Source organism: Electrona antarctica, assembly GCF_951216825.1.
Source record: "Electrona antarctica genome assembly, contig: scaffold_1000, whole genome shotgun sequence".
In the NCBI taxonomy this organism is placed as follows: Eukaryota; Metazoa; Chordata; class Actinopteri; order Myctophiformes; family Myctophidae; genus Electrona; species Electrona antarctica.
This window is the reverse complement of record NW_027637641.1, coordinates 1-15,000: the sequence shown is the minus strand read 5'-3', so window position 1 is coordinate 15,000 and position 15,000 is coordinate 1. Positions and strand designations below refer to the sequence as shown.

At 48.5% G+C, this 15,000-nt stretch overlaps 1 protein-coding gene across 1 annotated transcript in view; it reads right to left on the bottom strand.

Moving 5' to 3' along the window:
- LOC306918749 (WD repeat and FYVE domain-containing protein 3-like) overlaps nucleotides 1–11,777 on the bottom strand; it is a gene marked incomplete at both ends in the record, with an annotated part of 22,279 nt that extends 10,502 nt beyond the window's left edge. The window contains 5 exons of the mRNA XM_079531616.1: nucleotides 1,691–1,768; nucleotides 2,348–2,500; nucleotides 3,241–3,431; nucleotides 7,216–7,327; nucleotides 11,617–11,777. Of these exons, the coding sequence (XP_079387742.1) occupies nucleotides 1,691–1,768; nucleotides 2,348–2,500; nucleotides 3,241–3,431; nucleotides 7,216–7,327; nucleotides 11,617–11,777 (695 nt within the window). The remainder of the gene's footprint in view (nucleotides 1–1,690; nucleotides 1,769–2,347; nucleotides 2,501–3,240; nucleotides 3,432–7,215; nucleotides 7,328–11,616) is intronic.
- Between the last annotated feature and the right edge of the window lie 3,223 nt (nucleotides 11,778–15,000).

Below are 15,000 nucleotides of genomic sequence, written 5' to 3'. Positions count from 1 at the left end.
ACACACAGAGGAGACACACAGAGACACACAGAGACACACAGAGACACACAGAGATACAGAGACACACAGAGACACACAGAGACACACAGAGACACACAGAGACACACAGAGACACACAGAGGAGACACACAGAGACACACAGAGACACACAGAGACACACAGAGACACAGAGACACACAGAGACACACAGAGACACACAGAGACACACAGAGACACAGAGACACACAGAGAGACACACAGAGAGACACACAGAGATACAGAGACACACAGAGAGACAGAGACACACAGAGATACAGAGACACACAGAGATACAGAGACACACAGAGATACAGAGACACACAGAGAGACACACAGAGACACACAGACACACAGAGACACACAGAGACACACAAGACACACAGAGACACACAGAGATACACAGAGACACACAGAGATACACAGAGATACACAGAGACACAGAGATACACAGAGACACACAGAGACACAGAGACACACAGAGACACACAGAGACACACAGAGACACACAGAGACACACAGAGACACACAGAGACACACAGAGACACACAGAGACACACAGAGACACAGAGACACACAGAGAGACACACAGAGACACACAGAGACACACAGAGACACACAGAGACACACAGAGACACACAGAGACACACAGAGACACACAGAGACACACAGAGACACACAGAGACACACAGAGATACACAGAGAGACACACAGAGATACACAGAGAGACACAGAGACACACAGAGACACACAGAGACACACAGAGACATACAGAGACACACAGAGACACACAGAGATACACAGAGACACACAGAGACACACAGAGACACACAGAGACACACAGAGAGATACAGAGACACACAGAGACACACAGAGACACACAGAGAGATACAGAGACACACAGAGACACACAGAGACACACAGAGACACACAGAGAGATACAGAGACACACAGAGACACACAGAGACACACAGAGAGATACAGAGACACACAGATACACACAGAGAGATACAGAGACACACAGAGACACACAGAGACACACAGAGACACACAGAGAGATACAGAGACACACGGAGACACACAGAGACACACAGAGACACACAGAGACACACAGAGATACACAGAGAGACACAGAGATACAGAGACACACAGAGAGATACAGAGACACACAGAGACACACAGAGATACACAGAGACACACAGAGATACACAGAGACACAGAGACACACAGAGACACACAGAGACACACAGAGATACAGAGACACACAGAGACACACAGAGACACACAGAGACACACAGAGACACACAGCGATACAGAGACACACAGACACACAGAGACACACAGAGACACACAGATATACAGAGACACACAGAGATACAGAGACACACAGAGACACACAGAGACAGAGATACAGATACACACAAAGATACACAGAGATACACAGAGACACACAGAGACACACAGAGACACACAGAGACACACAGAGGAGACACAGAGATACACAGAGACACACAGAGGAGACACAGAGATACACAGAGATACACAGAGGAGACACAGAGACACACAGAGACACACAGAGATACACAGATACACACAGAGACACACAGAGACACACAGAGGAGACACAGAGATACACAGAGACACAGAGATACACAGAGACACACAGAGGAGACACTTGCCTGGATTCTGTGAGGAGTTCGATGAAGTGTTCAAACAGAGACAGATGGAGCTCGTAGGGCGCGTGGAGCCACACCTGACGCACAAGGGAGACAAGATGAGACCTTTGTTATTATTATATTAACCAAAAAAAAAGCCTAAATCTTCTAAAGTTTATATTATTTACATTTTTGAGGGGCACTAGCACCTCCTATATTCAGCTTTTAGTGAATATAGGAAACTTCGTCCTACAAAAACATTAAATTCCCATCGACAATGAATGGAGAATGTTACGTCATAGTGTCTGAGCAAATAGACATAGGGCTATATACCCCTTAACACTTATCCCTAAACTTATTTTGCCATTTTTTACTATTTAAAAAAAAACTTTTAAAATAGTTCAAATAGCTGATCTAAAAGCTCACTGTAGATCGGTTAGTTGAACTATTTTAAAATGATTTTCAAAATAGTAAAACAAATGGTGTGTGTCTACAAAAAATAGCAGACCTACAAGCTCGTAGTGCCGCGCTACAAGCTTGTAGATCTGCTATTTTTCAATAGCTAAAGTATAACATAACAGGGGTCCCCGTCTAGAATGGGCTAAATGATTGGTGAAATGATGAGTATAATGTCGTTCTTGTCATGTTGTGGTTTGTTTGAACATGTCGTGGCTCACGTCGAAGTCGCAGAGCAGGTCCTGGAAGGCGGTGGAGTTGGGGATGATGGAGGTCTCGTGTCCGCTGTCCACCGTGCCCACCAGGGAGAAGGTCAGGTGGAGGATGTGGCTGTTGAGCAGAGAGCGCTTCTTCTTCAGGAGCATGGCCAGGAGCTGGGGGGAGAAGACACACACACACACACGCCACGCACGCACGCACACACGCCACGCATGTGCGCACGCACACACACGACACACGCCCGACACACACACACAGTTGGTATTAAAACTTGTCCAAAGTAATTTTAGGCAGATGAAGAGTTAATAAAACAGGGGAGCTTGGGATCGGCGTGCGGATGTTCCGCACAGGGAGACAAAAACTGCTGAATGTGCAACAACAGTGTAGGAAAGAAAGCTAGATGTCTCACCCGCGCTCTGGCCAATGGAGAGCGACGTTGCTACGTGGCGGCCATCTTACCTCGGGGCAAAAATACTGTGTCTATGGGGCATGTACTTTTAAATAAATAACCATAACTTGCTCAATTTTCAACCGATTTTCAAACGGTTTGGTTTGTTATAAACGTCAGAGACGTCCGCATACGTATATGCTTTTATACGACATTCATATGAAAAACAAAATTAAGCAGATAAGCGTCCTGAATCATAGCCACGTTGACAACGTTTGTAATAAACCAACCCGTTTGTAAATCCGTCAAGATTTGAGCGAGTTATGACTGTTTCTGTTCGAGCTGCCATAGAACATACTGTACTGTAGCCCCGAAGCAAGATGGCCGCCAGGTGAACGTCAGAGACTCAGCCTTGAGCCATCTAGAGTTTATATATATCTATGGTGTAGGAGCTAGGGTCTGGAGGTGCATTCTGGGTAGTGTAGTCAGTGTCCTGGTGTATCTGACCTGGTATCCTTTGATGCGTTCCATCTCCTTGCTGGCCAGCTGGTTGCTCTTCACCACACACACCAGGGCCTTGACGGCGGCGTACAGACCCTCCACGTCAGACGCCATCGCCACCAGGCCCAAGATGGCCGCCGCGCCGCCCACAAACTGCAGGTTGGTGGCCACGGGCTTGGGCTCGAAGGCACGCACCCCTGGAGGCAGGGGAAGGAGGGTCATGCTCTACTATATATGATGCTGTTGGGGCTCGAAGGCACCCCTAGACGCAGGAGATGGAAGGTTATACTCTAGAGGGGCAGGGGCTGAAATCCCATAAGAGGGCACTTTTGGGCAAAAATAGCGAAAATGGCAGATCTACAAGCTCACAACGCGTCGTGCTGCGACGCGTTGAGAGCTTGTAGATCAGCTATTTTCGGGGCGCAACCCAGCACTCTGCAATGACATGGATTTCTAAACAAATTTGTTCAACGTAAAAATACTGTGTTCAAGTTCAGGAGACTTCGGAAAAAAAGCCATTCTCATGAACGCTGCCTTCCGGCATGGAAGGGAAAGGAGAGGCATTTTGTACCACGTCACCATATGTAGTAAACGCTGCATTCGTGGTCTGGAGAGGGCAGTTGTTTTACAGACGGGTAAAAGGGCAGTTGTTTTACAGACGGGTAAAAGGGCAGTTGTTTTACAGACGGGTAAAAGGGCAGTTGTTTTACAGACGGGTAAAAGGGCAGTTGTTTTACAGACGGGTAAAAGGGGCAGTTGTTTTACAGATGGGTAAAAGGGCAGTTGTTTTACAGACGGGTAAAAGGGCAGTTGTTTTACAGACGGGTAAAAGGGCAGTTGTTTTACAGACGGGTAAAAGGGCAGTTGTTTTACAGACGGGTATAAGGGCTAAAGTTCTCAACGGGCCCAAAAATTATGGCCCGGCCCGACCCTACCCTAACTGGGTCGGCCCGAGGCTCGGCCCGACCCTAACAATTACCATAATGTTAAGCCCGAAGCCCGACAAAAGCCCGACAGAAAAAAAAGAGAGAAAAAAAAGCAGCGCGACGCGTTGTGAGCTTGTAGATCGGCGTTGCGGCTAGGGATGTTGAAAAAAGTTGAAAATCGACTCGATTTTCGACTCATGCCTTCCGCGACTCAAAAACGTATGAGTCGAAAAATCGTTTTTATTTTATTTTTTATTTTTTTGTAATGCCCTGCATGCCCTGGCTGCAGTTAGAGCGCCATCGTCCAAGGGTGTGGGGTGAAGGGGAAGGGTATCTTAGCAACACTGAATGCTCTGTCCCATTGGTCGTGTGCTCGTATCATGAGCCAATGGCTGCAGCTCTGAGCCCCCAGACCCCAGGTTCGCATCTCATTCCTCACGCTCAAAGACAGGTCCGCTCTGTTCTGAGCTGTGAGCGCTCTTCTCTTCTCGTGAAGAAAGCAGGACAGCGTTGTCAAATAAATCCCGCCGTCATTCATACTGTATTTATTCCCCGACCCGACATTAAAATACGGAACAACGTGCGTCCCGTATCAGTTCATTACGGGACTTGTGACAGGCTGCTGCAGACACTTGAGAGTTGGGAACTTGGGACTAGCTGATAGCATAGCAGCCGATAGCGCCGCTGCTCCTTCAGTGTCGTTGTTTACAAAATAAAGTTTATTTTTTATTATTGGGCTTTGCTCATTGATGCAAATTCTAAACATATGGATGCAGCTGCAGAAGTTGTGTTGCTTAAAGGAATGCATAGTTGCGTTCTCCTCAACTGCTGCGCAGCAACAACAAAAATAAAAAAATAAGAAATAATGGAAAATAAATAGGAAAAAAAGTCGATCGACTCGTCGATTTGCGGCCTCGATTTATCGATTGGCCAAATATGAGTCGTTTGGCATCCCTAGTTGCGGCACAGCGGCGCCGTGTCTCAGTGTGAAAGTGAGAACGGAGATCAACGGATTTATCGAAATAAAGGATGTATGTAACTCACGTTAGAATAGGCTATTAATGTTCCATAACTTCCATTTCAAATCATTCTAATGGATTCCATACAGTGGTGGTGGTGACTGACTGGTGAGTAGGCTAAACACGAATAGCAGCTGCAGCTCCCTCCCTTAGTTTCCTCTGAAGTGAAGTTGCTATACGTGTAGCGTGTAGTTATATATCACCATGGATCGTTTGGTGACGTTGATTAATAATTAGGTTTTATTTATCGCAGCCAGCTGGGTTAACGAGACTCAGTGCAACATGACGAAAACCTGACGCTTCTTCAGCTGTGATAATCCGATTGATTTTATAAAATATTTAAGCATATGGCAACTTGGCAAGTTAACTGGTGGTTAGTAGCTCCTTTGGTGCGCAAACCAGAGGGAAACCAGCGGTAGCAAGGCAAGCAAGCAAGTCTCACACCATTCACTGTTCTCTCTACTGTACTGCCTGCGCGCAGTGCAGGACTGCGGGGCAGGCTGCAAATTTGCAATTGCTGCTCTGGCCTCGTACACACATGCCGGACGGACATGATCTGTTCTGTCTGTGTTCATGGCCGCCTCAAGCTCAATGCTTTTCCAATGGAAGTCACGTGGTTCGACATGTGTGTAAGAGGCCTCTGAGTCTGAAATGCCAGTGCGATGCGACCCCCGTCTCCAGTCCTCCTCCTGTCACAAGTGAATCGACTAGCGCAGCCCTCTTCATAATAAATACATACAGTACAACACAATAACATTACACAAATAACAGAATTGCTATTTTTATTATAATAACACTCTTTTAAAAAAAGAAAGAAAAAAGAACAAAATCGCGGAAAATCACCGAGCCCGAGGCTCGGCCCGGCCCGAGGCTCGGCCCGGCCCGACTAATTAGCATAATTGTTTGGGCCCGGCCCGGCCCGAAAACGTCGGGTCGGGCCGGGCCTGGTCGGGCCTGGTCGGGTTCGGGCAGAGTTTGAGAACTTTAATAAGGGCAGTTGTTTTACAGACGGGTAAAAGGGCAGTTGTTTTACAGACGGGTAAAAGGGCAGTTGTTTTACAGACGGGTAAAAGGGCAGTTGTTTTTACAGACGGGTAAAAGGGCAGTTGTTTTACAGACGGGTAAAAGGGCAGTTGTTTTACAGATGGGTAAAAGGGCAGTTGTTTTACAGACGGGTAAAAGGGCAGTTGTTTTACAGACGGGTAAAAGGGCAGTTGTTTTACAGACGGGTAAAAGGGCAGTTGTTTTACAGACGGGTAAAAGGGCAGTTGTTTTACAGACGGGTAAAAGGGCAGTTGTTTTACAGACGGGTAAAAGGACAGTTGTTTTACAGACGGGTAAAAGGGCAGTTGTTTTACAGACGGGTAAAAGGGCAGTTGTTTTACAGACGGGTAATAGGGCAGTTGTTTTACAGACGGGTAAAAGGGCAGTTGTTTTACAGACGGGTAAAAGGGCAGTTGTTTTACAGACGGGTAAAAGGGCAGTTGTTTTACAGACGGGTAAAAGGGCAGTTGTTTTACAGACGGGTAAAAGGGCAGTTGTTTTTACAGACGGGTAAAAGGGCAGTTGTTTTACAGACGGGTAAAAGGGCAGTTGTTTTACAGATGGGTAAAAGGGCAGTTGTTTTACAGACGGGTAAAAGGGCAGTTGTTTTACAGACGGGTAAAAGGGCAGTTGTTTTACAGACGGGTAAAAGGGCAGTTGTTTTACAGACGGGTAAAAGGGCAGTTGTTTTACAGACGGGTAAAAGGGCAGTTGTTTTACAGACGGGTAAAAGGACAGTTGTTTTACAGACGGGTAAAAGGGCAGTTGTTTTACAGACGGGTAAAAGGGCAGTTGTTTTACAGACGGGTAATAGGGCAGTTGTTTTACAGACGGGTAAAAGGGCAGTTGTTTTACAGACGGGTAAAAGGGCAGTTGTTTTACAGACGGGTAAAAGGGCAGTTGTTTTACAGACGGGTAAAAGGGCAGAGGCTGAAGCCCCCTTTGACGTCTACGTGGTCACGTCCCTGGTCCCAACGGTCTGCGTGTCTTACCCAGGTAACCGATGACGGCGGCTCCGATGGTGCGCGCGGGGCCGTTGAGGTGCCCCGCCGCGTTGTGGACCAGCTTGACGGGCGTGGCGTTCTCGTGAGACGACACAGCCAGCTGGAGGGGTTAAATATTATTATGTTTTACATCTGAATCCTCAGTGTTCTGATAAACCTCTGTTTCTTTGTCAGTGGCTCTCAAACTATTTCATGTCAAGGACCCATGGAATTATCTGTATTTGACCCCCCATCTGAACATATGTAGTTTCAGGGACCATATTCAAAGATTTTCCACCCCACCCCTGGTGAAATAAATGGCTGGTGGACTCCAGGCATGCTGGGCTCAGGGACTATGGAGTACAAGCTGGGCTCAGGGACTATGGAGGACATGCTGGGCTCAGGGACTATGGAGGACATGCTGGGCTCAGGGACTATGGAGGACATGCTGGGCTCAGGGACTATGGAGGACATGCTGGGCTCAGGGACTATGGAGGACATGCTGGGCTCAGGGACTATGGAGGACATGCTGGGCTCAGGGACTATGGAGTACAAGCTGGGCTCAGGGACTATGGAGTACAAGCTGGGCTCAGGGACTATGGAGTACATGCTGGGCTCAGGGACTATGGAGTACATGCTGGGCTCAGGGACTATGGAGGACATGCTGGGCTCAGGGACTATGGAGGACATGCTGGGCTCAGGGACTATGGAGGACATGCTGGGCTCAGGGACTATGGAGTACATGCTGGGCTCAGGGACTATGGAGGACATGCTGGGCTCAGGGACTATGGAGGACATGCTGGGCTCAGGGACTATGGAGTACATGCTGGGCTCAGGGACTATGGAGGACATGCTGGGCTCAGGGACTATGGAGTACATGCTGGGCTCAGGGACTATGGAGGACATGCTGGGCTCAGGGACTATGGAGTACATGCTGGGCTCAGGGACTATGGAGTACATGCTGGGCTCAGGGACTATGGAGGACATGCTGGGCTCAGGGACTATGGAGTACAAGCTGGTCTCAGGGACTATGGAGTACATGCTGGGCTCAGGGACTATGGAGTACAAGCTGGGCTCAGGGACTATGGAGGACATGCTGGGCTCAGGGACTATGGAGTACAAGCTGGGCTCAGGGACTATGGAGGACATGCTGGGCTCAGGGACTATGGAGGACATGCTGGGCTCAGGGACTATGGAGGACATGCTGGGCTCAGGGACTATGGAGTACATGCTTGGCTCAGGGACTATGGAGTACAAGCTGGGCTCAGGGACTATGGAGGACATGCTGGGCTCAGGGACTATGGAGGACATGCTGGGCTCAGGGACTATGGAGTACATGCTGGGCTCAGGGACTATGGAGGACATGCTGGGCTCAGGGACTATGGAGGACATGCTGGGCTCAGGGACTATGGAGGACATGCTGGGCTCAGGGACTATGGAGGACATGCTGGGCTCAGGGACTATGGAGTACATGCTGGGCTCAGGGACTATGGAGGACATGCTGGGCTCAGGGACTATGGAGGACATGCTGGGCTCAGGGACTATGGAGGACATGCTGGGCTCAGGGACTATGGAGGACATGCTGGGCTCAGGGACTATGGAGTACATGCTGGGCTCAGGGACTATGGAGGACATGCTGGGCTCAGGGACTATGGAGGACATGCTGGGCTCAGGGACTATGGAGTACATGCTGGGCTCAGGGACTATGGAGTACATGCTGGGCTCAGGGACTATGGAGGACATGCTATGGAGGACATGCTGGGCTCAGGGACTATGGAGGACATGCTATGGAGGACATGCTGGGCTCAGGGACTATGGAGGACATGCTGGGCTCAGGGACTATGGAGGACATGCTGGGCTCAGGGACTATGGAGGACATGCTGGGCTCAGGGACTATGGAGGACATGCTGGGCTCAGGGACTATGGAGGACATGCTGGGCTCAGGGACTATGGAGGACATGCTGGGCTCAGGGACTATGGAGGACATGCTGGGCTCAGGGACTATGGAGGACATGCTGGGCTCAGGGACTATGGAGGACATGCTGGGCTCAGGGACTATGGAGGACATGCTGGGCTCAGGGACTATGGAGTACATGCTGGGCTCAGGGACTATGGAGGACATGCTGGGCTCAGGGACTATGGAGGACATGCTGGGCTCAGGGACTATGGAGTACATGCTGGGCTCAGGGACTATGGAGGACATGCTGGGCTCAGGGACTATGGAGGACATGCTGGGCTCAGGGACTATGGAGGACATGCTGGGCTCAGGGACTATGGAGGACATGCTGGGCTCAGGGACTATGGAGGACATGCTGGGCTCAGGGACTATGGAGGACATGCTGTGCTCAGGGACTATGGAGGACATGCTGGGCTCAGGGACTATGGAGGACATGCTGGGCTCAGGGACTATGGAGTACAAGCTGGGCTCAGGGACTATGGAGTACAAGCTGGGCTCAGGGACTATGGAGTACATGCTGGGCTCAGGGACTATGGAGTACATGCTGGGCTCAGGGACTATGGAGGACATGCTGGGCTCAGGGACTATGGAGGACATGCTGGGCTCAGGGACTATGGAGGACATGCTGGGCTCAGGGACTATGGAGGACATGCTGGGCTCAGGGACTATGGAGGACATGCTGGGCTCAGGGACTATGGAGGACATGCTGTGCTCAGGGACTATGGAGTACATGTTGGGCTCAGGGACTATGGAGTACATGCTGGGCTCAGGGACTATGGAGGACATGCTGGGCTCAGGGACTATGGAGGACATGCTGGGCTCAGGGACTATGGAGGACATGCTGGGCTCAGGGACTATGGAGTACAAGCTGGGCTCAGGGACTATGGAGGACATGCTGGGCTCAGGGACTATGGAGGACATGCTGGGCTCAGGGACTATGGAGTACAAGCTGGGCTCAGGGACTATGGAGGACATGCTGGGCTCAGGGACTATGGAGGACATGCTATGGAGGACATGCTGGTCTCAGGGACTATGGAGTACATGCTGGGCTCAGGGACTATGGAGTACACGCTGGACTCAGGGACTATGGAGGACATGCTGGGCTCAGGGACTATGGAGGACATGCTGGGCTCAGGGACTATGGAGTACACACTGGACTCAGGGACTATGGAGGACATGCTGGGCTCAGGGACTATGGAGGACATGCTATGGAGGACATGCTGGGCTCAGGGACTATGGAGGACATGCTGGGCTCAGGGACTATGGAGGACATGCTATGGAGGACATGCTGGTCTCAGGGACTATGGAGTACATGCTGGGCTCAGGGACTATGGAGTACACGCTGGACTCAGGGACTATGGAGGACATGCTGGGCTCAGGGACTATGGAGGACATGCTGGGCTCAGGGACTATGGAGTACACACTGGACTCAGGGACTATGGAGGACATGCTGGGCTCAGGGACTATGGAGGACATGCTATGGAGGACATGCTGGGCTCAGGGACTATGGAGGACATGCTGGGCTCAGGGACTATGGAGTACACACTGGACTCAGGGACTATGGAGGACATGCTGGGCTCAGGGACTATGGAGGACATGCTATGGAGGACATGCTGGGCTCAGGGACTATGGAGGACATGCTGGGCTCAGGGACTATGGAGGACATGCTGGGCTCAGGGACTATGGAGTACGACCGTATAGCAGGAAAGCACTGCGTGTGCATCATGCTGTTGTGCTGGAAGGCTGCTGGGGCTTAGCAGGGACGGCCATGGAGGGATTTAACCACCAGCCCAGATAAGGACCAGAGGGAGGCAGCTTGTTCTGGAGCTCACACAGTCCAAGCAGATAGGAGGGGAGAGGATAGGATGGGATAGGATAGGATGGCACCTAGGCTGGAGCTTAGCTCGCTTAACTACATTAGCTTGTGGGCAGCTTAGCTTCACTATTTTGAGAACAACATAGCTTCCAAGCAGATAAGTAACACGCCTCACACACGCACGTGCACGCACGCACGCACGCACGCACGCACGCACGCACGCACGCACGCACACACATCTGGGCAGCTTGAGGAAATTTACATTGTCAGCGGAACAACAACATGAAATGGCTCACATTTTCACGATTTTTAAGAAATAGCAGATCTACAAGCTCGTAGTGCGGCACTCGAGCTTGTAGATCTGCTATTTTTCAACAGCTAAAGATAAAAATAATGGTTAAAAGCTATAATAAAGGTGACGCAGATGCGCCCTCAGGTCTAAATGCGCCCTAAACGGGTTCAGAGAGTTCGGTTCTGCTCTATACGGACCTGCTTGGCGATGGCCTTGCTGTCCAGCTTGTTGTACACCTTCCTATAGGTCTAAATGTGTGTGGTTCTGTTCTACGGACCTGCTTGGCGATGGCCTTGCTGAACCCCTTCCTATAGGTCTAAATGTGTGTGGTTCTGTTCTACGGACCTGCTTGGCGATGGCCTTGCTGTCCAGCTTGTTGTACACCTTGCGGATCTTGGCCACGGTGAGCGCCGACACGGAGACAGCGTACAGACTGAAGGACACCTTCTCCTCGGGGACCAGAGCCACGGGAGACGGAGGCACAGCCTCCACCTTGGACTCCTTACCTGGAGGTGGAAGGAGGGAGACAGGCGGTTGAAAGAGAGAAGGGAGAGAGACAGGGGTGCAACAGTGGAAGCTGCCCACGTATAGTTGGGTTAGTTAACCCTTAGAAGGTGAAAGACGCCAATTGGCGTCTTCATCAGAATTCCGTAAATGATCAATGACGCCAATTGGCGTCTTCACAGTTTTTGATGAATCTAAACATATTAATATGCTCCGAAGCGCTGTTTAAATTCCTGAGCTTATATTCCAACTACATTACCCAGAAAACCCGTGTCACGTGACACACGTGTACGTGTTGCCATTGGAAGCTGGTCCCACCCCCTGTAAACAGTGGGGGCAGAGGGAGTCTTCATAGTTATCATTGTTTTGCCTGTTTGCCGTCTCGCCCGAGCGATTTTCTAGCAGAAAAAGTTGAAAGCAGTACTATTTATTTGAGCGAGTTTTGTGGTAGTAGTATTGATCCATACGCGTCCCAGTCGCCTTCTCCAGGCGGAGTAGCCCTGGTCCAGTGCTTACAGCGAGACTCGCTGCTCCCTCCCTCCTTTTTTCATTGTCTCCCCATCGTCGTCCGATGAGCTATACCGGGAAACCATTGAAGAAGACGATCAACCCGGAATGTTTTGAGGTAATCTTATTGTAGAAAATGCCCTTCTATAGTGATCAGAAATCATAAGATGATCGCTACAAATAGATGCTTGGATAATTACTACTACTAGTCAGATCATGACGCCAGAATGACTCACCACGATGGCCCCCAGCCATTAGCCAGCACCGAAGGTGCTGGCTAATGGTGTTGGTCGGTGCATTGGTGCTGGCTAAGGGCTGGAGGGGGGGTTGGTGTCGATCGGTTGGTTGGTGCAGTACAAATGTATCGTAGCAGGCATGCACGCATGGCAGTACAAGTATTTTATATTGTAGCGTGCCTTATAGGCGATCTGATCTTTAGAGTAATGTTCGCTCCTTTTATTTACTGTCTACAAAGACGGAGAACAAACATGCATCGTTTACTGAAGCAACGCGTGGTTATGATGACGTTGCTACAAGGATCGGAGGGGGGACGGGGAGTGAAGCTAACAGTAGCGTATTATATAAGATCTGTATGACGTTTCATTGACGTGCATGATAATTGCATTCATTGTATATTGTATACAATCATGATTGTACATTGTTTAGTGTGTCTCCGTGTGATGATGATGATGACGATGATGTCAGATAGCCTACGTCCCCCCCCCCCCCCCCAACTGGCTATTGGCCGGGCTGACTACAGCTAAATGTTTATTTTTATATATTTAGAACTGGCATCAGATGAGGAGGAGGAGGAGGAGGATGATGATGATGATGATGATGATGATGAAGACGAAGAGTCAAGACTGCGATGGAGACGGCGATGGAGTTCTCCGACACTGAACCGGATGCATTCATTCATTTCAGTTGTTGTTTTTTTTAAATTTAGCCTACACACACACACACCGTCAAGAACAACTGGAATGCAGTGGTTTGGGGACACTGGGGAGTTTGGGGACAACTGTTTTGTATGTAGGCCTATTTATTTTCTGTAATATTTATTATAATTGTATTATGTTAGTCATAAAAAAATAAAAGACAAGCTTTTACAATGAGTTAGACCTGTCATGGCTATTTTGTTCACTAGTCTGAGGTTTATGGTTTGACTAAGCGAGTTTCAACTGTGATTTACTCTGTAACGGTAGATGGTAAGAACCCAATTTTTTTGTTATAATACAGTATACATTCAAGTCTATATTTTGATACATATCATGGGCACAAAGTCATATCAAAACAATGTCCTTGGATGAGTTTTTTATCAAAACTGTTTCTTCACAACAGGTTTTTGAGATACATGCATGAATAGACACGGTACTGGTAAGACTATGTAAACATGGTATATATCAAAATGTGCGTTAGAATGTCTAATTTTACCCCAAAAAAGAATTGAGTTTATATGATGTTCCATTTCAGAGCTAGGGGGACTTTTAGCTGGATAGGTCAGATTGATCATGACTGACCATGCTATTTATAGATGGCAAAATATCTACAGTGGTACATGTGAGAAACTTTTTATTTTATTTTAATTGAACTAGACAACTCACCCTTTAAAATGAGATATTGCATGGCTATGTACGCCCAGCAGAAAAAAAGTTATTTAGAAAATAAAACTTCAACCGGTCATAACTTTTTTTGTTGTCCTAGAAACACTACCCAGTGTAAATGCAGGCTCTTTTAAATGGCTTCCAACACCACAACTAAACATTTTATCAACTCAGTTCATTTTTTTCCTGGAAGCAGACAAGTCAAGCTTTCTCTGAAGGTCTTTCGTTGTCACACATTCACAACAGAGAATTTTCAATAAATCATTCAAAAACGCCATTCTGCCATAGAGAAGTCTAAAAACTATATAGAAATCCATGAATATCTCAAAGAGTTAAGTACAGTATTTAAGCACTTATTTCCATTTTCCGATCCACTCCACTACATCTCCGAAGCAGATATTGTAGTTTTTACTCCTACTACCACTATAATTATTTGAAAAGTTTAGGCTACTGCTAGTTACTTTTCTTCTTATAAAACTTAAAATTAACCATTTTTCTGTTACCACTGATCTTCTGTGTGACCTCTCTAGTCTCTAGTCATGCTGCATGTGGTCATGTGTCAAGGCTGTTTGTGATGAACCACTGTGCCCGCTAATATCATCTTCTGCCTTTTTTTCCCTTTTTTTGTTAGCCATGATTGATTTCACAGTCACCCCTTGTGAATTGTGTTTGTCGCTGGGCTCTAACAGTACTAGTGTTGCCAAGGTCTGTGTTCTTGTTCCATGCATGTGCCCTGGTGTGTGTGTGTGTGTGTGTGTGTGTGTGTGTGTGTGTGTGTGTGTGTGTGTGTGTGTGTGTGTGTGTGTGTGTGTGTGTGTGTGTGTGTGTGTGTGTGTGTGTGTGTGTGTGTGGTTGGTGGGTGCGTGCGTGCGTGCGCGCGCGTGCGTGTGCGTGTGCGCGTGCGCGTGTGTGAGAGAGAGAGAGAGAGAGAGACATAACGGTGTGTTTTGAGAGAGCGTGACCTATTGGTATAAAAGTATGACCTTTTACACAAAGAAGGTCATCTTGTATAGCAATTGTACTGGGCTTAAATCTCACCCCAGGATATTATATAAATGTATTTGAAAGGGTTATTTGTTAAACGTTGAGTATATGGCCAGCATCGCTCAGTCAGTCC